The sequence below is a fragment of the Carlito syrichta genome, unplaced genomic scaffold, assembly GCF_000164805.1.
Source record: "Carlito syrichta isolate Samal-C Ts95f unplaced genomic scaffold, Tarsius_syrichta-2.0.1 Scaffold308805, whole genome shotgun sequence".
Lineage (NCBI taxonomy): Eukaryota > Metazoa > Chordata > Mammalia > Primates > Tarsiidae > Carlito > Carlito syrichta.
The window spans coordinates 681,136-706,613 of NW_007252901.1; the positions used below are offsets into that span (position 1 = coordinate 681,136).

At 36.3% G+C, this 25,478-nt stretch overlaps 1 protein-coding gene across 11 annotated transcripts in view; it reads right to left on the bottom strand.

Moving 5' to 3' along the window:
- Window positions 1-25,478, bottom strand: part of PARD3 (par-3 family cell polarity regulator) — a 675,053-nt gene that overhangs the window by 219,127 nt on the left and 430,448 nt on the right. For 4 of the 11 annotated variants that reach the window (XM_008065805.2, XM_008065804.2, XM_008065802.2 and 1 more), the window contains 5 exons: window positions 24,707-24,877; window positions 15,414-15,564; window positions 8,451-8,640; window positions 3,661-3,722; window positions 2,486-2,530 (listed from right to left, as the gene is read on the bottom strand). In XM_008065805.2, coding sequence (XP_008063996.1) covers window positions 2,486-2,530; window positions 3,661-3,722; window positions 8,451-8,640; window positions 15,414-15,564; window positions 24,707-24,877 — 619 coding nt within the window. Of the gene's footprint in view, window positions 1-2,485; window positions 2,531-3,570; window positions 3,723-8,450; window positions 8,641-15,404; window positions 15,565-24,706; window positions 24,878-25,478 lie in introns of all 11 variants that reach the window. The other 7 variants (XM_008065800.2, XM_008065799.2, XM_008065807.1 and 4 more) reach the window with 4 other exon arrangements.

Here is a 25,478-nt window from a genome sequence, read left to right on the forward strand (position 1 = left end):
CCGCCTGGGCAGTGAGACCTCATCTCTACAATAAATCAAAAAATCAGCCGGGCGTGGTAGCACATGCCTGTAATTCCGGCTACTCGGAAGGCTGAGGAGGAAGGATCGCCGGAGCCCAGCAGGTCGAGGCTGCGGTGGCCGGGAGCGGCCACTGCACTCCAATCTGGGTGACCGATTGGAGTAAAAAAAAAAAAAATTCCCTAAAGAAGTTACTGAAATTGCTAACATAATAAATTTAGCATTTAATAATGCTAATAATAAAAATTTAATAATGCTAGTAAAAAGCAAAAAAGTCTTTATATGAAGCATAGGCAAAAGACAGTTTCATTTGTACAAAACAATATTTTATTTTAATTTTAAAATAATATTTTAAACCTCTTATTTTATATAAGAGGTTTAAAATATTATTTTAGGACATTAAGTATAATTTGCTTACTTCTTGTATTTCAAGAATGAAACCATCAAAAAAACCAATTTTCTTCTTATTCCTGTTCTCTCTTGTTCTTTCAGAAAGTATATTTACCCCCAAAATATGGGACAAGATTCCTAAATCTAGGGGAAAAGGGAGAAATCATAATAATTCTATTTTCTCTTGACCTGTTTTTCAATTCCTACTTACTAATATCCTCTTGTCAAAAAAGAAAAAGAAAAAAGAAAGAGAAAGTAAGTAGAGGATGTCTTTTGCAAGGGGCAAAGGGAAACAGAATTCAATTTTCATTATGAAAGGCTTATGGCTAGACAGATGCTCTTTGCTAAAATGCCACTACGATTCTCCCAAAAACCTTTGGACTAAACTGCAAAATCACGATAATCTTGGAATCTCAAGTGAAGTGAAGGAAGAAAAATAACTAAAAATCTGCTCACTGTCTAATATTGGGGGAGGGGAGATTCTAGTGTACATATTTTATTCATGTAGATTTAAAACCAACAGACCAACAAGTATTTTGGCATCTATGTAATAATTTTTTTGTCCCAAGATTTTCCAGTTTAATTTGGTAGGATAGATTGTATCGAGTGTAAAAAAAATGGTTTTTTTCTCTAGAATCTAGCATTTTAAAACATAAAAACACACAGTTTGAACAGATATATTTTGTCTTCTTAGTCTGAGGGTTATGCAATTCTTTGTGTTAAAATTTAGCTATCATTATTATTTTTAAAATAACAATAAATTTTCCTTTTCCTTGTAGTAGCTGTGAATTAAATTAGTCATTTTTCTTAATTTACCTACGTTGCACAGTACGTAAGTTCATGTCTTTTAACCCATGCAGTTCAATCTGGTTTTTATAAGCATTAACTTGGATAGGGGTCACTTCCTTAAAAGTACTGAATACTGCTAACTGCAGAAACTACTATTTTTACATATATGAACTATCTACTAATATTTTTTCAGTCCTGCTTTAGAATTTCACTGAATTTTATGTTTGATGAGAATAATAACTACTTAGTAAGGGCTGGGGCTATAGTTAATTGCCTTGCAATATAGTTAATCCTATGATTTATGAGATGTAATTTTTATCATCTATCTTATACTCTACAGAATATGATAACACCACCTATGTCCACAGTAATCTTTACACATGTATGTGGGATGAAAACTTTTCAAGCAGTCAAAAACTAATTACTGTCACAGGTTAAAAAGGTGAATTGAAGCTAATTAGTGTTAAGTGGTGTAACTACATCATGCTGGATCTAGAATAATTAAAATACGATTCCAAACTTATAATCATAAATCATAAATAGCCACTTGTACAAAGCAAATTACTTTAACTACACTTAGACTTTCCTCTGATTGTTTTCATACAAAAACATAAAAAGCAAAATCTACTATAATGCAAAACCCAGTGCAATATAATATATTGTTTCTATGGAATGGTATAGCAGTATTTTAGAAATAATTAATTAAGAACAAGTTCATAAAGTTAAGATATGAATTCATATGCATTATAATCTAATCCAATGTAAGATTAACTTTAAACTAATTCTAGCACCCAAAAAAGGATTAAGATTTTCTGAGTGACTAATGATAGCAATACTGGACATAGTCCTACAGTTAAAAATACTTGTACTAGCACTATTATCATTCAAATAAAAATAACAACAATGAGAATCACAGTTTGGGTGATAACCTAAACATCATATAGAGGACTTAAAAACTTACAAGCCTACCATAAGAAGTCATGTTCAGAGAATTATTATTTTATAGAAATTGTGACAAACATTTCTACACAAACATAACTCAGAAAATCTATGTTGTTTTAGCCTTTTGAAGCACTAAATAATATTTCCACTTAGCATGTACACCACTGATACATTTCTTCTAACGCAAAATTTTTCTTTTCTTATGTAATCTGATTTACCACAATGAAAACATCTGTGTAAGACTGGAATATTTATGTTTACATGGAATATGACCAGCAGCTCTATAATTGTGATAAGCTCCTTGGGCCACGGTTTCTATGGCAACAGTCTAACTGTCCATTCTTACCTGCTTTCTGGTCATCCACTGTATTGAGTTTAGTCTCGTCAGCTACTGTTAAAAGGTAAATGTATAATGGTTAGCCCAGTTAGTTCCCATAGCCCAGCATGCTTCAATCATTTCCAGATCTTTTCAGTTAGGTGACAATTCTTAGATAATATTTCATGCAAATGCTATGAAACATCAAGCAAACATTCATAGTCAAAAAAAGGGAGAGAAAAAAAGCAGTGTCTCCATGCAATATGCCAGTCATTTCATTTCACAGACATGTGTGTTATTTATATGTTAGCATATCATAATTAGCCAAGGCAATGCATCGCCAAATTTTTCTTTTATGCAAATGATAAATTAATGCTTTTAGTGTTGGAGTACAAACAGCCACCAGAGAACAGCATAAGTTACAATTGATTAACAAAGGTTTTAAATCATTCACTTTGTAGACATAATTATTTTACTTTTTTTTGTGGATTTGGATTTAAAGAGACACTAGCTGATTGGTGTTTGATTGGACAACTATGATTATTTTCCTCCTCTCATTTGCCCTCAAACACTTTGTATAATAAATATTATCTCAAATTATTACTTCAATTAAATGCCTGAGTTATAAAAAAAAGTAAGAGTTTCTATTCAATAAACCTTAAAGAACAGCAATGAAAGGAAGATATTATGAAGTAACCAAATTCCAGACATGGATTGAGATAATGGTTTCTCTCCAAAATTTCTCCTTCTACTTTAAAAATCCCATACTCAACCAAATACAATTACATTGAAATTGGTTTTAAATAGCCAAAGGGTAAAAACATTTTATTTTACAAAATAAAGATATGTGAACATAGCATGATATGCACATGTGTTTGTTTCCTTTCTCATAAGAAAACATATATATTAACATATTGCAAATTATGTAAACATGCCATTTGTGAGTAATATAGTTATCTCAAACTCAGAGAAAAACTAATTTTTGCCAAATAGCCACATTTCACATTTATTTTCTCTATTGCTCAAAGTAAACAGACATGTGTTTGGGACCATCAATTTTATCCTGAAAGCATTTAAACCTTATTTAGATAAAGATTCATGGAGATTGTACTCACTACCTAAATCCATGCTTTTTGATTTTCGTGTTTTAACGAAATCCAATTGACTGGCATCTGAAAATTGCTTTGTGCGTTTTTCTGACATACTCTGGCGTCCAAATCCTTCTCGTTGAAAAGCAAGAACTGGATCAACATCTGGACTCAGAGAGCTGGTATGAAGAGACAGACATAAAAATATTTACTAAATATAGAAGATATCCAATTTAGGAAAGTTCCTATATACCTGTGAATATGCATATATGTATATTCCTCAAGGAAATTTAAACTAAATATAGTCCATTAAAAATGTGGCTATGTAGAAGATGATGGAAATATACAAAATTAGTTTAACATTTAGAGAAACGTTTTTTTTTTTGAGTCAGAGTCTCACTCTGTCACTCATGCTGGAGGACAGCGGCACGATCACAGCTCACTGTAGCCTCAAGCTCCTGGGCTCAGGCGATCCTTCTGTCTCAGCCTCCCCAGAAGCTGGAACAAAAGGTGCATGCCACCATGTCTGGTAATTTTTTAATTCTTTTGTAGAGATGAGGTTTCACTGTGTTGCCCAGGCTGGTCTCGAACTTGTGCATACAAGCAATCCTCCCACCTCAGCCTCTCAAGATGCTGTGATTACAGGAGTGAGCCACCACGCTCAATCTAGAGCAACTTTCTCCATGTGAATTTTCTCTGTCTTTACTTTCCTCTCCATTTCTACACTATTTGATAAACATCATTATTTGTGAGTACAGAAAATGAGCCTGATATTTTCAGACATTGGAAGGATGAAATATTTGAGGAAACCTGTCATATGTTATAAACAAATATTGGGAGCAAACAAGTGACCATATAAATTACAATTAAATAGAAGTCTCAAAAAAAAAGGTATTATCATCCTCTCGTACATCATTTATCTTGTGTTTTAGAAAAGGAGCAAACCATTGTTATAACATGTCATTTCATGAGGACGCAGTTTCTGTGAAATATTTAATTGTGAAAAGAAATCAATTCACAAACCTTTATGGGAACCTACTTGATTAAGGCATTGTACTGGGCACCTAGGCCAAAATACCAAATAAGAAAAGATTCCTGTTCTCCATGAGCTCCTAAGAAAATCTGAAACTAGAAGTATGAAACAGCCACTGAGGATGCACAGATGAGAGATTCAACAGTAGATGGGGGAGCAAGAGAAACAGAATTAAGTGCAGACAATGTTTGACTTGGGGGCCACGAGTCCAGTGGCTCAAGTAGGAAAGGACAAGGAAGCATATGGCAAATCACTGGTAACAGGATATACTCTCAAGCGTTGTTCTAATGAATGTGGTCGGAGATGACAGAATCACTACCATGTGTAAAAGTCTATGAACATTTTTAAGTGCATTGTCAGGTGTTCTGAGCAGAGCTCATACTATGCAAATGGTTTTCTCTGTGCCTGGCACATTAAGTAACGAAATGCACTAACTCTCCTATATCAAGGTTGAGCCACCTTGCCTATCAACCAGGTGGGATCCAATGCAACTCTCAACTGAATTCATGTTTTGAGGGAAGCCAGCTTCTCTGCCCCTTTATGACCTTGTGAGAGTTACCAGCCATGTTGGTTTTTGTCATGGTTTCAGTATATTTAGTTATTTTACAAAATATTAGTTATTTGACAAAATCTGATTAGGATGCAAAACAGAATTTTAGCTGCAATTTACAGTGCATGAAATGAGAGCTGGCTCCCAAAGAATATCTAAACCAAAGTTATGAAAAGCCAACGCCCAAGCAAAAAGCTCTGCCATTGTGTAGAATGACTTGAAATGTTTTGGTCCTATTAGGGCTTAATATGTATAATAAAGAGAAATGTTGCCTCCTCACTTACAAGGCTAATGAGACAATTCAGCTACAGGAGGCAAAAGTCCTAAGTAAACTGCAAACCACTAAGCAAAATAAGTTATTACCCAATGAAGACTGCCTTTCTCAAATTCTCAAAGCAATATAAATTATGGTGATGCAAATATATGGTCCTTAAAAAACACATAAAGGAAATGGACAATCCTGCTCAATCTTTTCTAGCAAGTGCAAAGCAAAAACCAAGGGTGAGGCAAGGTAGGTGCCTAGGACTCAGAATTTAAGATCATCCAAATGCAGAGTCAACATCTCACAGTGAGCCTTTCCTTCAATTCTCCCCCCTGGGAACCTTGCCTCTCCTAGTCTGGCCCACAGACAGAAAAAGAGGAAAATGCATCTTATCCCACAGAGCCTGGGAGTTTAGGCCAATTCAAGAACAATTTCGATTTATATTTCTGTAAAGCACCATGCTATATCTTAATAAACATCTCATTTTATTTGCATTCTACTCTAAATCTTTTCATTTTTAAAATAATATATTTATTCTCCAAAACTTTGAATGCTTCAATTTGATGCTTCAAGAAGCAGGGAGATGCTTACCTTGAAATTTCAGATGCTATGATGTATATGGCTTGTAATTATCAGAGCACATACACCCCAGCCAAGAAAGACAGTTCCAGAAGTAAAACATTAAAACCCAAATAATAAGAAGTATGATCCAAGTTAACAGTAACAAACTATAAATAATATATTTTCAATAACTCTTTTATATATTGATAGCAGGTCTCTTTTGCACATGCTTATCAACGCTTTCTAAATATCATGTGGAATCGTTTAAAACCTCAATTCCAAAAATGGATCAAACTTGTAGACAGAATGAATTTGAAATACAGTTTTAATAGAAATTACTGGTAAAAGATTTCCCCAATAAATACAAATTGTCACTGCTAATATTGCTAAAAACCACATATTGATATACTTGTAAAACTAATTTTATATCTTCTAAGATTATGTCACCATGAAGATTAGAATTTGTCATTATACTCATTTCTCTCTTAAACACATTATTATAATTATTCCTTCAATCAATTAATAGATTGGAAAAAAGTATATTCTAGCCGTTAACAAGTAAGTTTAGCCATCTGACATACTCAGTCTTCCACAATTGTGCAGTGAACTGTAAACATACACAATTTAAAATATCAAATGAGTGTCAGTTAATAAGTCTTAAAATAACTAAATATACTGAAACCATGACAAAATTAATACTTCTCTATCAATATAACTATTAAACTAATTTCAGAAACAATAAATAGTACACTGGAATATTTAACAAGTTAGAGTGCAGAACTGGCAGCTGATTCTTTAAAGAATGTAACCAGATCCTGACCCCTAATGTTATTAACATTCTAGTTATTAATTCTGTCTTTTTGCCCTTTTGTTTTCATAACATTTTCATCAAGGATTAGGGACGATATTGTCAGGCTGGAAAAGTTTACATTTTCTGCTGTGATTCAGAACAGCTGTCATTCTTGTTTGGATAACCCTTCATTCATACTCTTTTCTGTGCCCCACATTCCCCACAGCAAAATCATACAAGTCCTCACCGTTTTGTAACCCCACCCTTTAGGGACATTAATGCCACCAACTATCCCTGCTAGTTATTTATCTATTTTTACCAATACACCGCTATCTAAGGCCCAAAACAGATCTACTCCTATGCCCACCTCCACAATTTCTCATCATGGTGGAGATTCAAAGGCTTTTGTCCCTAAAATGAATACTGCATATATCTAATCCTTACTTTCTCTGTTCTTGCTTTCACTTTCAGAAAGGGACAGAAACTACAGCAGTCAATGTAACAGCATCTGCAGATTTCAAATGTGTTTTTATTTTATATTGTAGTTTTCTCCTCTACATTTAACTAAAACACACACACACACACACACACACACACACACACACACTCAAAGATAGGCTATTATAATGCAAACTTGAGTGCAGCTATATTTTTAAATTCCATGTTTTCAAAAAGAATTTAAAAAGAAATGAAAAGCTAGAGATAAACTTTTCAAGGGTTGAAATAACAGGTGAGATAATTCCAAGAGAACATCTACAGAATTAGCAGATAAATGAACTGTATTTTGTGTATTCATAGCAGGAGCCCGGGCCGGGGGGCGGGGGGCGGGGAGGAGGAGAAGACTAGGGGAGGGGCTTATTTTGTTAAATCATCACTGAAATGTTAACACAAATAAATGCCAGTCCCCTGGACACTTCCTGTCTCATATTCAATATCTACACAATTCAGGAAAGAGTAAGAAGCAGAAACAGGTAAGTGGAGAAGGAACAACGCCATAACATTTAAATGTAATTTTGCTGATGTATTCATAAACGACCCCAGAGAAAGGGCAATAAGAAAATTCTGGTACAATACTTCACATGGTTTGTGTTAATTATCACTACAACCTCATGAGGTCGTCCCTAAGAGGAGCTTTCCTTTTGCTTATTGATGTATATAATTACCAGGCAGGCAGATTAAGGCACACAGCCATATTCATGAGCCTCACATTGGCTCAATAATATCAAATGCTTTCCTCTATTTCAAAAGACACAGGAGAAAAAACAGCAAGAGACTGCCCCCAAAGTCACTATGCTATTAGCTATTACAAAGCACTTAAAACAATATAGTTATAGCACTCTAAAATGAAAATTTAAAAAAAAAAGCCTCCTCCCCATCAGAACACATCAATAATCAGTTTTGCTAAAGTTAGTGAACTGTTAGGAATTTGCTGAGAATGTATTAAATGGAAAAACAATTTACTAAATTAGCACCAATCTATAATAAATCATAAACAGTGAAGCAGAAACAAATGAGTTGGGTATTGGTTAGGCTGTAACTGAGCAAGTTCACAAGGTTGGGGGTAACTTTTTGTGAAGAGAGTAATAAGTATATAAAAACCAGGAAGACAGAAAATTGCCACAAGGAAATTAACTGTGCTCGGTGATAAGCCATCTAAACATAAAATAAAATGTGACTGTAATTAACTGATGTTTTCTGCCACTGGACCTACCAGTCGGCTGAATCACTGATGGCGGCCTTAGCCCATGCGCCTGCATCTGTTGTCATGAAGCCCACGTCATCATGGGAGCTGGAAGAAGACTGGTCAGAGAGATGTGGAGGAAGAACTGGCAACCTGTCATCTTCTATAATGACAGTGTCATCTTGGGGCATATTCACGGTGGGGGACAGCTGGTATTTACCTGTCCAGGTGAAAAAAGAGAGAAATTCTAGACATCGGTCTAAGTGTTACATTTATTTATTCTAGTACTCTTCTTTATTAGAAAAAGTCTAAATTTCCAAGCACCTGCTCAACCTAGTAGAATAAAATCAAATTAAGCACATTTACTGTTAAAAAGGATTGTCAAACAGAGAACTTGAGTCTATTACTATCTTGGTCACTGCTGCTACACAGCTCGGGGCACAACAGTGTACAATTTTTCTGATTTTACACTTCATAAAGCCAGGGATGATCTCCAAAATGTCTTTTAATGTGAAAATGTACACACATTCTAAGTTGCAAGCATCCTTTGAAAATTTTTACCAGGAAATTTAGAGGGAAGTCTTACTAACTTCCATCATTCATTCATTCATTCATTCATCAGACAACTGCTACATATCAGGTAATGTAAAACATAACCTTTGTCCTTAAGGAGCTCATATCCTAGTGAAGGAGAAAGACCTACAAACAGTCATAACTGTATGGTGCTGTGGGCAGTGCCAAAAGCACTGTGGTATTCACTTGTGTTGTAGTTGCATGGGTCACCAGGGCAGGGGGTGCTGGGAATCAAACAGGAGTTAACATCAGGGTTGGGTTCTGAATGATGAACATGATCTTTCCTGCTAGAAGAAATGATGGCCTTTATTTTAGACATCACCAGCAACATCATTAAATGCATGATGAAGAAAAGCCCACAGTACATTCAGGTGACACTCCAAAAATGAGTACCCCCAGAATCAAGGCCTAAGGAAGGGGAGATGCCAGAAGGGATCTTGAAGCAACAAAATTAGGATCTCACTGCTCAGAGATTTTTTTTTAGACCATGACTGAGGAGCTGTAAATGCGGATTTATTCCATTAGGATATAGTGCCCTTGGGAAGAAAAGACCCACAATTGTATTATAGATCAGTTTCTTGCTCAGAAAATCTGCTGAGGTTCATGGATCAGCATGACAGATTACGTTTCACAATCTTTCTTGGGACAAAAGTATATTTCAAGGCAAAAAAATGCACCGTGATACGCTGTTGCCCATGGAGCAAGGAGACCTGACAACCTCACTGTTCATCTTACAGGAGGATGGGAAAACTCATTTTAAGAACAATTTTCAAATCTGTTAGTCAGTTACACAGGTTCCTAAATAAATAAGTGGCTTGCCGCACTTTCCCAAGATGCGACCACCATTTTACATAGGGTGAACTTTTCGTTTGTTATAAATTATTTTCTTAAAATTGCACAACAACAATGTACAAGGAGTTTATTAGCATGAATCTCAGATCTAATTTTAAAAGTAACATTCAGAAGAATGTTGGGGAATGCATATTCAAGCTGAAGGATTTTTTCTTCCTTTTTTGTGAGTTGAGATCTCACTATGTTGCCCAGGCTAGAGTGCAGTGACATGATCACAGTTCAACACAGCCTCTACCTCCTAGACTCAGGCGATCCTTACACCTCAGCCTCATGAATAGCTGGGACTACAGGTGCCTGCCACCACATTTGGCTAAATTTGATTTTTGGTAAAGATAAGGTCTCACTATGTTGTCTAGGCTGGTATTGAATTCTTAGGCTCAAGTGATCCTCCCACCCTGGCCTCCCAAAGTGCTGGGATTACAGGCAAGAGCCAACACACCGGGCCAAAGGACATTTTTCTCCCGAAGAATTTTTTTAAGTATACATTTTTCTAGATATTTCAGCAAAGAAGCAAAAATCACTTAAGTTGCTACATATCTTTTCAGGATAACACACAACATTAAACTTGCTGGAGATTTCAACTGCATTCATTATCTAGCATCAACTACTCTCTTACAGAAATACTACAAATTCTACCGAAAACTCTTCTCAGCATTTTATCAAGAAAGACTTTCTACTTTAATTTCAAATGCACCCGTTTTGATAAACTATGAAAAGTAGCAGCTTTATATGAATGCTCGTGATAAAAATGTAATTCAAATGTAATACTTAACTTTTCCTGAATTCAAATCACTCATTTATTTCTACTCAAGTTTTAGGATTATTAGTACAGAAATTTGTTCAACAAAAATATTATTTGCCGGGCTCGGTGGCTCAGCCTGTAATCCTGCGCCATGGGAGGCTGAGGTGAGTGAATTGCCTGAGCCCGCGGGTCCAAGACCCGCCTGGGCAACTTGGCGAGACCTCATCTCTACAATAAATAAAAAAAAAATTCGCTGGGCGTGGTAGCGCATGCCTGTAGTTCCGGCTACTTAGAAGGCTGAGGCGGAAGGATCGCCAGAACCCAGCAGGTCGAGGCTGCGGTGGCCGGGAGCGGCCACTGCACTCCAGTCTGGGCGACAGAGTGAGACTCCAACTCAAAAAAAAAAAAAAAATTATTTAGAAATAAGGCAAGACATTCCAGCATTATTAGACAAACAAATGTTTCCTTCTGAAGACATACTTTCATCTCCCAAAAAAGTATACAGAATTATATAACCAGGGTTACCCCTGACAACTCACCACTGATGGGGCATGTCACAACATTATATACCAAATCCTCATCCAGAAATATTACAGTGTAACCTAAGTGCATACATTTGTAAACACAAAGACTAATTCTTGGTTGGTTTTACACAACATATTTTGAGAGGCAGCCTAATTGGAACACTGAATGGCTCATATGATAATTTATCTTTGTAGTAAGTAGATCTAAATAGAAATGTTGTACCTAAGTGATCTAAAATTTCATACATAAATGGCAACAAATCTCCCTAATAGTAAGACAATAATTTTGTACTATGATTCAGGAGGCTAATATTTCATAAGACTTGATAATTCATATTTTCCAACAATTTTCCACCTCTTAACATGTTTGCCAGGAATATAGTTTTGGGATAAGGTTCCAAGAATACCTGGGATAATGGACAACTAAACTGCCTAACTACATATTCTTCTAAGCTTCACCTAGGTAATGCCATGATTTCTGAACTATGTTTGCTAGCACTTGGCACATATAATAAATGTGAAACCTTCTAAGAGTGACTTGATAGTCTGACTTTCCTCTTTGCTCAACTAGTCAGCCAAATACCTACAAATGAAGATTTAAACCAGTTATATCTTGTGGAGGGAAACAATGAAATACAAAATGATTGTTTACTAAACATTTATTCATTGGTAAATTTACATAAAATGTAACACCACACAATGCTTGAGGAAAACTGTGCCAGTGGTATGATTCACAATAAAAACATTGATATTGCATTTTTCAATGTCAAATTTCTAACAAGATTAAAATATCCTAAACATAATTACTTTTTAAATTCACCACATCTGTAGGAATATAGAAGCTACTGAGATAAACTCTAAAATGAATACAATATATTTCAGTTTTGTTTTAAACAGAAAAATTCTTCAGCTAAAAGATTTGGGAAAAAGTTAAGGCCCATGCTCACAAATGTCCCCATGTAATGTATTTTATGGTGTGGATGTCCTGGCTAAATTCACAATGACAAGTATTGATTTTGCTTTATTATTAGTTAACACAGACCAACAATTAGGAAATATTTTTAAGGCTTTTCAACGGACAAATCCTATGTAGTCCTATTGAAGATTACTTTTTGATGCATGCCCAGGACTAATAAAATCCTAATAAAATGATAGTAGAAATTCAGTCAAAACAGATAACATTTGGAGAAATCTTGCCTTCAGTAACAATTATAACTAAGCCCATCAAAAGCTAAAGAGACTGATCAGGTTTGAGTCAAGTGAGACTCATGACTCAGAAAAACATCCATTCAAACTTTGGTTTAGAAACACAGAAACCGTGTGAATTCTGTGAAGCTGCTTAATTTCTATGGCCCATAATTTCCCTAAATATGAATAGGCTGGAGTACATGATTTCCAAGGCTGGTTTCAAAGGTTAACTTCTTTGATTTTTAGATTACAGTGAGTGCCAGGATGGAATAGGTTCTAGAGATTGTCAAATGCTTAAAGATGTGGACACTTACAAATTGATGTTAACAAAGAATGAATGCCAAAATGTCACTAATACTTATTGTGTGATCTCAGTATTCCCCAGAGAGGGCTATTTTTAGATGTAGGAAATACCCACCCACCCACCCCCCCCCCAAAATAGAATAAAAACATCTTGGGATCTTGGGATTTGGTTCCTTTGTCTGCTAAGTGGGAAAGTGTGGCTGATGGCATCTGACATGATTCTAACTCTGAAGACTCTTTCGTTTTTAGTATATATTTTAAAAGCCTTTCTCCTGTGCTGTGTTCCCACAGAAATGGGTCAGAAAGCCTCAAAGCTCCCTTTGGTCTACAGTCCTACGTCGGGGATAACCAATGTGAAAATTTTCCCTGGTCTAAAATGAATAATTTCTTAATGCAACAAGCTGAAATTTCAATACAAAGTTATCTTTATATTATAGCAGATTATGAAATAAATATCGTCACCTCCAATAGTATCTACACAGGAGTGATTCTAAACATATAAAAAACAACAATGATGTCATAATGAAACAAGATGTTTCTGAGAAATTTCCATGCACAGACAATGAAAATCAATAAATACCATTGTTATTGGTTTAGGCTAATAGAAATCCAGTCCTCAAATAACTTTTGTACGCTGCTTTGGCATTCTATTGCAAGGTAACATCTTACAAAGGATTTTTAAGTTTAAGTGGAAACTAATTTCACAAATAGCATTTGATTCTTATGGCCAATGACACTAGCATTAAGGACTGACAGACTGAGGAATTCTCAACTTTGCAAATGCAAGAAAAATCAAGTAAAGAAAATACATTTATCAGGGTAAAACTACCTAGAATCTCTAGTTTTCCAGTACAAAATGTAAAAAAGTATCTTAAGAAAATATTCAAATCATACATCAGTAATTTGGCCTATCCTCAAACAGTAATGAGTCCGTCATCCGCCAGCCCAAGTGGTAAAAGAGCAGACACCTCACAAAGCACAGGGCTGGGAGGGAAGTCACTGCCCCAGGGAAGCATCTGGAGTTTTAAGAGTTCATTACAAATCAAGCAGAAGGGGAGACAAATGCAACCATAATGAAAACGGAGAAGAGCTAATGAAGCCATAGCTAACAAAATCAGGGCAATAGGCTATGAAGAAAATGAATGTCTCTTGAACCCAGATATACAACATTTCAAAAGGTCACTAGGTGAATTTTGGGATTTTGGGGGTTTGTTTTTTAGTTTTAGGTTTTCGCCTTCCTCTGAAGCATCAGGGGTTGGAGGCAGGACGCCGGTTACAGGAACTGGTGGACCAATGGTCTGATTCAGTATGGCAAGTCCTATGTTCCTATAATAAAGGGGAAATTACAGCAAATCACTTTGTGTGCACAAAGATCTAGGGACACATGCACACTCTTTCTCTCTCAAGGGGTCTGAAATTTGATCAGTACACAAGAATTTAAGATAAAGTTTTTACACCAAAGCCCAAGAAAATATGGAAAATCCAACAGCAGTGAAGAGAGGGATAAGTAATAAACCAAGATCACATGTGATAAACTATGGACCATGCCTGTCACCCAACAGGTGGTCACCACAACAGGTGTAGCATCCACCCTGGACTTTTACTTATGCCAAGCAGGTAAACAGAAAAATGCTGACAAAGTAAAGTTAGAGAGCTGGCATGTCCAAGTTCTACATGTAACAAGATAAGAAATTGAGAATTTAGCAATTTTTCCAAACTAAAAAGCTAGAAGAATTAGAGGAAGAACAACAGAAAGTTCTACTAGGCATTGTTTATTTATTTTTCCGATGATGCCCAGTAGAAAGTTCTTTGAAGGCAGAGACTGTGTCTAACTCATCTTTGTATCTATAGCCAAAGTATATACGCGACGTCTTGCCAATAGCAGGCTTTCCATAAACATCCCCTGATGAATAAAAGAAATTCTTGTTTCCATGAGACTCCATGAAAACTTGAGTTGTATTAAATCTGCATTAAGTATACTCAAAATGGAGTTAAATTTAGGGTTTTGTTTTAAATGAGAGCCTTGCAAAATATACCCAGCAATAAAAGTGCTTTATATCAGGTGATATTTTAATCAAAACAGCTTCTTGTGTTTTAAATTTTAAAACTCTCCTAAGCTGATCCCAAGATGAGCAACTCAGTAAATCCAAGCACTCCGGTGGCAGAGCAAGTCTTGATTAACCAGGTCTGTTAGTAGAAAGCTGAATTGCTGCCGAGCAAGTGCTAATAACCTCATTACCCGCTGGGGGCCATGCAGACAGTATGGTATGGAATCCAAACAAAGGATGTAGACGATCAGTGCAGGCTTTTAAAACCAAGGTTTTGAAAAATTAGAAATACAATTCAAATATAGTAACATTCGATTAAGTGCAAACCAAATAAGTGTGAATATTGCATATGTACCTGTATATATATGTATATATTTTCCCTCTCACTCCAAGAATGCCTCTGTGAATGATAATTTTTGAATCCTTCTTGCCATGAACCCATTACATTCTGATCTTTTAAAGCACGACTTCACTTATTGTTCCAAACAAGTGAAGAATATCTTGATCACTGGAAAACCTTTCCATAGGATCCCTTTCAAATTTTGTTCTTCCCACATGTTACAAGATATAAAAGTCACTTAACAAATCAATGTATTGATTTACTCTCATCACATTAACACTTCCTGAATGGTTTTAATGAACCTGTTCATTTTCCTCTTCGAAACATGGGCCTCTTTTACATTAATATTACATTAATAACCTCTCAGCAAACCAGTGAAAGCATAAAAAGAAGATGTGATAAATAGAGTTTTACCTGACTCACCCATTATCCTACTGAGGGCAGCATTTCTTGTGGGTGATTCATCAAGTCCCTCAATCCCACTGTAGAGTGAATGAGAAATTCTTCGTTCTCTGTCATCCAACACTGTTTCAATGGGCAGCTCAGGTCCAGGGGGGCTCCCAGGTGACTTTAGCTATAGAAAAAGGGGGGCAAGGGAGATCAGTACAGGGAGACCCATTAGCAGCATGGGGGAATTATAACAACTTGCCCAAGGCCTATATCCAACTGGGTAACAAATGAACTAGAACTTTTCACCCTGTACCAAAATAATTTGTGATGACAGCTCTGCCTAATGACCAACTTTCTGTGCCACTTTATCCTGTCCCTCCCATGAAGTTATGTCAGATTTCAACCACTGGAGGAAAAATATGCATATTAAAGTTTTTTTAAAAATCTGATCTTGTTGCTTATTTTTTCAATTTAACTGTTGGTGTCTGTTTAAGTCAATTTAAGTTATAGTGTAATTCAAAATCCTTTGCTAGACGATGCTTCATAAAAGGCATGCTTTATCAGAATAGAAGCTGGAATTTAGCTATAGTTTTTATACTTTTGCATGTAAACATATCTAACAATTAGCACACATCTACCTGTGTGCTGGTGGAATTACCACCTTCCCTACAAGACCTAAAGACTCCATTTGTTAGCTCAGGTGTTTTGAACAATACACCGAATGTAAACTTCTTCTGCCAGAAATTAAGAATAATCATGGTATTTTCTTACTGTAATCTTATAAGTATGACATAGTGAGTAACTGAGATGAGCACTTTAATAGTGTACAGAACATCATGGAAAAAAGGATCAAATATGCTAATGAAGTTCACAAAGAAACAAATATTTCACAAACATATACAATCTACTAAAAAAGCAAAAAATATAGGTCATTTTTTAGGATCGTGAACTACAATGGTATGAGCATTCCTTAAGATAGCTAGCCATGTCTTATAAGTCTTATTCTTCATAAAAATCATATGAATAATAAATGTACATTTGTAAGGCCTTGAAGCACATTTGTTTCAAGGGGGAACAAAGCACGCTTAACTATAATCCTCACAATGTGGGCTCTGAGGTTACCACATGGACTAACATCCTATGACGCTTTGGTGCCAGCCAGACACACAGGGCTGTGGCAGGGAGTGGACAGGAGCATAGCACAACACAGCAAAACGAGGGAGAAGACTGCTCATTCCAAACATGAAATCACAACTGTCGCAGTGCCTTCCACTGAACAAATTATTATTTCTGTTAGAAGCTATCATCTGTTTAATATAAATGAGATATTTAATGAAGTTCCAAATTGTAGACTTATCTCTCTCAGTTTGATAAGCACTGGGGAGATTTAATGCATTGAAGGGTCAACACAATTACAATTGGAGGCACGTCAAACTGCAGGAGAATAATAAACTTGCAGTGCTAGTGAATTAGACTCAATAAGGTTTAAATTGTGAAATGAGGATTTGTTTTATTAGTTTTTTTTTTTTAAATTGCAGATTACAACTGACAGCTTTACTGAAAAGTAAATTAAATATTCAAGGTCTCTGATGTAAAGAAATAAAAGAACAGTTTCTGAAAGAATACAATACCTAAATTCCAAGATACTCTGGGGAGGTAAAAAGAAAAAAAAAAACAAAACTAATACCCTATACCTTTAAGAACAAGTATGTTTGCATTTTAACACACATTAAAGAGGATATACGCATGAAGAGCACAGACATAAAGACTTGCTCCACAAGGCTCCACAAACAGGTCCTGCTTGCTACACAATAATTTATTTTATCAGAAGATAGACAACAGAGCCTCAAGTCTGCTTGAAAAATACATTTAATTGAAGTATATAATGCTGTAATTTTCTAGATGATAAGACCTTTATAAAGCCTCTTCATGAGAAATCCCTAAATATCCCAAAAGACTATTTAAAAATTGTATACAGTCAAATAAAAATTTGATTAAAAAAATAGTCCATGCAGACTTTCTAGAAAAAAACAATAAGATGTCTGTTCAGGAAAAAGCTAAGCACTTGAATATTTTCATGGGAAAGATTCTACACCTCCCCTACCTCCCTACCAATGTCTAATTTGCATCTCAAAAGACAGATTTAAATGAAGACATCAATAGTCTACTACATAAATATTTAACAGAAGATACAATGCCTTTTAATTTCTTTTTTTAAAAAACTGATTGGGGTATACAGTTTTGTTTTAAATCTTTTGATGATTTTTTGTGTTGCAAGACGACGAGTTTAAGAAAGAAAAATGTGTCAGAGGGGACACCAGCCGCTCAGACGAGGAGAGGCAGCACTAGTGGTCCTGGGAGAATGGCCTGCCTCTGCTCTCTGGACTGCTCCCACGCCCTTGCAGGCTCTTTACATTAAAACCCTATTAAAACTAAACGTAATTAGAAGAAGAATCCAAAGTGAACAGGACGGCAATTTTCACTTAGTTGTCTGTTGTTTAACGTGCAAAAATTTTCTGTAACGCAACTTAATTCAGTCTCAAGTAGCAGTGGTTGACTCGTGGACTCTAGCCCTAGGAAAGCCTTTCCACCTATTACAGAACAAAAATAGCTATAGGTTGCAACAAGATAACCCACACTTGAGAACTATGAAGTAAGATAATCTTTTGCTGAAGTAATTTGGAAATGTATTATTAGAGGTTAAAAAAAACTCTCATTTTTTGACTCTTTGGTCAGGCACTTATTTCACTTTGTGGGCCCTATCCCAAAGAAATAATAAGTTGGGGAATGATAAAGATTCGTGTGAGTCAATATTTATTATAACTTTATTTACAAAAGGTATACAAATTAGAAATAACATCAATATCTAAAAACAATGTAAGTATAATAAGCTTATTTTAAATATATCCAAATGATCACATACCGCTTTTATAATCATAAAATAATAAATGTTTTTAATAACAAAATACTGGCTATTGTCCAATGAATATGCTTTTCATTATATACTTGGCATATTCTTCTCTTCTTACTTAGTAAAAGCTAAAATCTTGGATTCTTTTAAAAGACTAACACAATTTCTGAGGAATTTAGTAAAATCTCATTTTGCTGTAAATATGCATTTGCAGATCAAATAATGTTTTTTCACCTAAAAAAAATGGATCCCACCATTTCCACTAAAAACACTGATAGGCTGACATAGGTGTGGCCTTAACACCCTTCAGAAAAACCTAAAACTAAACTCTTATTAGTAATTGGCAAGACCTTATTATTCCAGTCTTTATGAGCATATTCTAACCTTTCCTTGAAGCCTGGCATGCACAGAGCAGGCACTGGCAGAAAAATCTGATTAATGCACTCATTCCTAAGAAAGATGCATGACTCACATTTTCCTTAAGATGACATACTAGGTCACACGGAAGTAGGTCTTTAAAAGTGAGGGCATAGCATGACACTGAAATTAAAAGACATTTAACCTAGATTCAAATTATACATTGTAGAAAACACTAGCATCCAAAGGACAGGTAAACAAAGCAACTAATGAAAAGACAGGTTTTAGTTTTGGAGTAAACTGAAGAAAGATATAGGGTACAGTTTCATGCTGAATGTTGTACAGGACAACATTTATTTTCCAGGAGGGCCACAGCAAGAATCAGAGAGCTGAGGTAAACTCCCTGGGTTAGCAGCAGCCAGAATTTAACTGATTCCGTCGAATTCTAAAGCCCATGCTACTACTGTACACAACTTCCCAACACAACTGGGCTATAAATTGTCTGAACAACACAATCACAGTCAATTAGATCCACTCACTTGTATAAGAGGGATGGACACCTTGCTTCTAAATTATTTTGCCACTACCTTGGCTTTGTGACTGTTAAGTAAATCATTTGACCTCTCTGGATTTATTTCATAATACAGAAAACAAAGAGAATCATAAATGATACCTTAGGCCCCTTCCTACTCTAATATAGCTTTCTAATTCTAAGAGGATTAAACCAAGAGAAAGAATTCATTTTAAAGTAGTCCTTGATTACTTAATCCCTCCATATGGGCTCTAAGACAAAAACTCACCTGGTGATATTCTCTACTGGTACTAAGAAAAGGCTTGATACAAAATCACTTCTGACATGGATATAATGAAAAACCTGCAAGCTATGTGAAATTATAGTAATTTTTACAAATATGAATTTCTTTAAAATATTTAAAATCCACATAATTTTCATATACAGGCTATTTTCAATACTCAGAACAATGCCCCGTGTTTACTTCCATTCCCCTCCACCCTCCTTTCTAAGTCCTCTACAAATGTTTCCTTCAGGGTAAGTAACAGCAATTTTTCTCCTCTTGTGTTTTGTATTCTAGAATCAAAACAATGGAAAAGAATACCAGGATTTAATGTCTCTCTTAAAAAGCGAAACCATTCTTCAGAAGCACAAAACAAGGGGAAGCCATTTCTGTTTCTTAAAAAAAAAAAAAAAAAAAAAAAGAAAGAAACAATGACTGTTTATGAAATATTTTTAAATGTACTTCAGTATGAGCATTAGATCTAAGAAAAGAGAGACCACAAAGGAAATACAGAATCACTGTCCCCAAATTCGTTTAGTTACCTTGTCTGATGGTTATTTTGGAATTTCAGTTTCTAATACTAAGTTCTCTTTTTTTGAGTTGGAGTCTCACTCTGTCGCCCAGACTGGAGTGCAGTGGCCGCTCCCGGCCACCGTAGCCTCGACCTGCTGAGCTCTGGAGATCCTTCCGCCTCAGCCTTCCGAGTAGCCAGAATTACAGGCATGTGCCACCACGCCTGGCTGATTTTTTTATTTATTGTAGAGATGAGGTCTCACTGCCCAGGCGGGTCTCGAACCCGCGGGCTCAGGCAATTCACTCACCTCAGCCTCCCAAAGGCACGGGATTACAGGCTAAGCCACCGAGCCCGGCTAAGTTCTCTTTTTCTTTCAAAAATGCCAAAGTCCCCAGGACTGTCCCTCATCATTCAGTCCATACTGACCTGTCAGGCCCTGGGTTGGACACCAGCAATGGATAGTCAAGAACATGGCAGATTGACAAGGGCCCGGAAGTCTCTGAATTTACAATTTCAACAAAAGAAAATCAAAGAGAAAACCATGACAGTGTGATAGGAGGTAGGTGCCATCCTAAAAACCCTGTATTTCACTAATATTTGTCACCACTGGAGACATGCTCTGGAAGTTATTTCTCAGTCTCTTTTGCTTAACCTTTTAGGCATCTGGGAGGAGAGGGCGCTAAGAAGATGGGGTTATGAAAATGCTTTGGAGAGAGAAAACAGAAATGGAAAGACTGTAAGTCTTTGCTAGAATAAGGGGCAGAGCAGATTCAAGTGGAAGACCTAGAGGAGAGAGAGAGTATCCCACATCTGGGAGATCACAGGGAGTACTGAGCAGCCAGAGTGAAGGCTGCACAGGGAGGGCTGGAGGGTGCTGATGGTAATCAGTGGGCCACATACTAGAGCCTGGCTACCATGCTGGACACATAGAAAGCTCCTGAAGGGATTTCAGCAGGGAGTGACATGATCAATTTGTTTTGCAGACAAATCTCCCTAACAGCAGTGATGAGAATGGACTGAGGAAGTAAGCCTGATTGCAGAGAAATCTTCAGCAGTGAGCCTGGTGAGAGGACAGGGGCTAAACCTGGACATGGTGGCAGGGAGAGAGAAAAGTTGGAAGAAGAAAGAGAGATTCTAGAGGCAGAAGCCACAGGTATCGTGATGGCATATAAAAAGTCAAGGATGACCCAGGATCCTTGGCTTCTACAACTAAAAGAATGTGGTTCCTTGTGAACTAGGGGCCCAGAAGACACTGAGGTGACCCTCTACCGGGGCAGGTGGACAAAAGGATCCAGTACCAGAGTGGAGTTCTGGGCTGCAGACCGGATGATGGAATTCATCCTAACTTAGATGGTTACTGACCACCAAAGAGTGAAGGTCAGCAAGGGAGCATGTGCAGATAAGAAACAAACCAGGCAGAGCTTTGGGAAATGTTGATAATAAAAGAAAAGGCAGGAAAAAAGGACCCATTAGAGGAGGAAGGAGATCCAGAATCTGCTAACAGAAAAATAGGAAGGGTGGATGAGGAAACATTTTGAGAATGACGTGTTACCCACAGATGTCTAAAAGGTCAAACAAAAGAGACTGAGAAATAGCTTTTAGAGAATGTCTCCATTAGTGACAAATATTAGTGAAATACAGGGTTTTAAGATGACATCTAGAGAGGGGAGTTGATGGATTATTTTAAAGACAACATTAAGATAACAGAAAACATATCAAGATAATAACTCAAGTGAAGGGAAAATGTGACAAAGTACAAAAGATTTTCTTTTGCACATTCTTATGTTTTCTAGCTTGAAATTAAATATGTAAACCCTTGATTTAAAGATGAAATAGTAAACTATACTCTTGGATATTGGCAGTGGATGACAAAGCTGACCAGCAGATGTAGAAGGCGAGAACTCAGCATTTTATTTTGGCTTGTGGTTCACTCAGAACAGCAAGACATCCTATGCCTGTATCAATTTTGGCTATAACATAATTTTCACATCCCCTCCCAGTGATTCAGGGAGAAGTTTTTCCACAGGTAATATAGAATAATATAAGTACAACAGCAGCAAAATCATGTCTTATGTCTTATGGGAAGCTGAATTGAGATTTTCTGTCTTCATGTAATTTTTTAGTTAAATCCTTTTGGTACAAAAGGCTTCTAGCTAGTATTACAAAGATAGCACAGCACTCATGGTAAGATTTTTTGATGTAATTGCTTTATAAGCTTACTGTGTCCTAAGAAATAGTAATAACCAGCAATGTATGAAAATGATACTATAAGGAATATTGAATATTAAAGTCTATTACTGTCTATTGCAGCTGTTTTCCTTACGTAATTCATTTTCATTCACATAAATTCACATACACAAGTGAACGAGACACAGAGCTATTTCAAGGGGATTCCAATTTCATGTCTTTTACAGGGCAACAGGGAATAAAATCAGAGCTGTTACAAAAACACTTTCAGGTTTGTGCAGGTTTGTTTTGCCGCTGTTTGGGGAACAAAAACAGATAATCTGTATCAGATGAAAGTGGAATGCTGATCTTCAGCTCATTTCTGACATTTTAAGTCCCCCTGTAGCATTCAGTGTTTTCTGTGAAGGAACACTTTACAAACTTTAGTTTATTTTTAAGAAGACCAGGAAGATGATATAAGTTCATGAGAGACAGTACCCCAACTGTTTTATTCACTGCTGCGTCATCAGGATCTAGCACATTTTTTGACATATAGTAGATGTTCAATAAACATCTGTGCAGTGAATACTGTCCTGTGGAATGTGAAAGTATTCAATTGGGGAAAAAATAAACCTAATAAAGAATAATGACTCTTGAAAACTTACTGTTTAGAATTTTTCATGTAGTACTTTGCAGGACTTACTATTATTCAAGACTATCAATCCAGTAGCCTACTCTGAGGGATTAGCTTTTGAATTTATTTTATGTAAGTAACCGTTTCTAAGTCCCACTCTTTCCCATTCTGAGATTTTTAGTTAAGATTACATTGCTGGCTGGCTGCAATGGCTCACCCTGTAAACTCAGCACCAAGATGGGATTGCTTGAGCCCAGAAGTTCAAGACCAGTCCAAGCGACATAGAGAGACCTCATCTCCATAAATTAAAACAAAAAAAATACATTGCTCTTTTGTTGTTATGGAATTTGTTAATTACTATTAACTCATTATACATGAGGCAAATAAAAATAAATAACTAAATCAATGGTCAATAACTGTTCAAAATTGGTCTGGTCTATATTAACTATCCACTGAGCTCAAGAGTGCATTGTCATTGCAAACTATGATTGTATTATAGGCTCAGGTGAGTGGTCATCACAACCTAAAAAGCTTGCTTTATATATTTACTCAACAGAGGTTTGAACATTTTTAAAGGCATTTGAACAATTTAGATATAATTTTCAGTTTGTCTGGTTTGTTAATAATTTTATCTAAGTTGATTTTAAAATGTGAAGATCCGAGTATTAATAAAAACAAAAACAAGCCGGGCTCGGTGGCTCAGCCTGTAATCCCGCGCCTTTGGGAGGCTGAGGTGAGTGGATTGCCTGAGCTCTCGGGTTCGAGACCCGCCTGGGCAGCGAGACCTCATCTCTACAATAAATCAAAAAAAAAATCAGCCGGGCGTGGTAGCGCGCGCCTGTAATTCCGGCTACTCGGAAGGCTGAGGAGGAAGGATCGCCGGAGCCCAGCAGGTCGAGGCTGCGGTGGCTGGGAGCGGCTACTGCACTCCAGTCTGGGTGACAGAGTGAGACTCCAACTCAAAAAAAATAATAATAAATTTTAAAAAAAATTAAAAATAAAAATAAAAAAATAAAATAAAAACAAAAACAATAAACTTTGCATCATCAACAGCTCTTCTCTGCAAATTGTCAGGCCTGATCAATTTTCTATAGATGGCACATAATTTATAATGGGTCTATACAATTTAGCTTTTATCTAGTTTCAATATTCATTATCAAATATGTATATATAATTTGTTTTAAACCTTCAAATGCTCCAGTATGTTTTTATTTATTTGGGAAAACAGATAATCCCACACTTTAAGAGAGTATGCCCTGTGTCTGTCTATTGACTCCTGATGTCATATTACAGACATGCACACACTTGGAACAACCAGGGTCTGATGCAATACAGATCAGTGAAAAAGTAGGCAACCAAGGGAAACAGACTCCATCCCATAGTGAAAGGAGGAAAGGAAGATTGAGGAAAGAGGGGAGGCTTACACTGCTGATCATCTCACAAGAGAACACCAACATCTTAAGAAAGCCAGCCTGTTCTCCATGAGGGACTTTGTAAGTGACATCCCATTCTCGATAAACAAATGAAAACACAACTGTTTCTTCCCAGGATCACCATCTCCCTGGTACAACTCTGCTGACCCAAAGAGAAACTGTTGGCTTGGAGAAGGAAGGCGTAGCCCTGCTTACAAAAAGAGAATTCAGCTAAAGGAGCCTTTGAGATCCTGGTATTACCTGATGAGTTGGTAATAGGAACATTAATGTCCACTTAAGAATATGCTGACCACAGAATTTAGAAAACAAATCATAATTCACTGACAAAACAATAAACTATAGCAAGCAAAGATAATGTATGGTCTTTTGAGATAAGTTCCTGAAACATATCATTTTTTGCTCAATGTTAGGACAAGAATTTAGTCTTATTACAATTTCATATGCTAATGCCTTTTGAATGTGTGGTGTGCATGAGTGTGTGTGTGCGCAAGAGCGCGCACGCGTGTGTGTATTTTACCTCATTGCATTTGCTTATTCTCCGTGCAACAATAAGCTGAATCATTCCTCGTTTATTTCCTTCAGTAGACATAGACCTTCTTAGGGTTTCCATGGCATCTTGGTTTGTCTTGCCCAACAGGGATTCTCCATTTACTGCTATCAGTTGATCATTCACCCGAAGTCTTCCATCCTGGGAAGAAAACAGGTAAAAATAAGTACTGTTAAATAGAGTGCTATAAAAGAAGTTGCTTTCTCTTTAGTTAAAAATAAAAACAAAGCAAAAAAAAAGTGAGTTTTTAAAATCCTAATGGATTATGCCCAATTGAACACTAGCATAATAACATCTAAGCAGCCATTGTAGCCTGTGTCTATTTCAATCATTTATACATTTGTAAATTAAGTCATTATCATAATCTGTTTACCAAACTAGCATACTAATTCAAAGGACACAAAGTGATTACTTTCTTGCTTCCAGAAACACCCATAGAGGTTATTTACAACCCAAGACATGTAAGAGCTCAAAGCTATTAGACATTTGCAGAGAAGTACCCTCTTAACACACAGCCAGGAAATTTTCTCTAGGATGAGAAACAGAATAAGTGAACCACATACAAGGGAGGGGAGGGGGAAGGATTAACATTTAGTATATGCCAGTTCTGTGCCAGGACCTATGCTAGGTCTTTGCATAGATTATCTTCACTGAACCAACATGATGATGGGTTGTAGGTTCTGTGAGATCAAACATTGAAGAGTTTAAGTTACGGATTCCATGTCCAGGTGACACATCACTG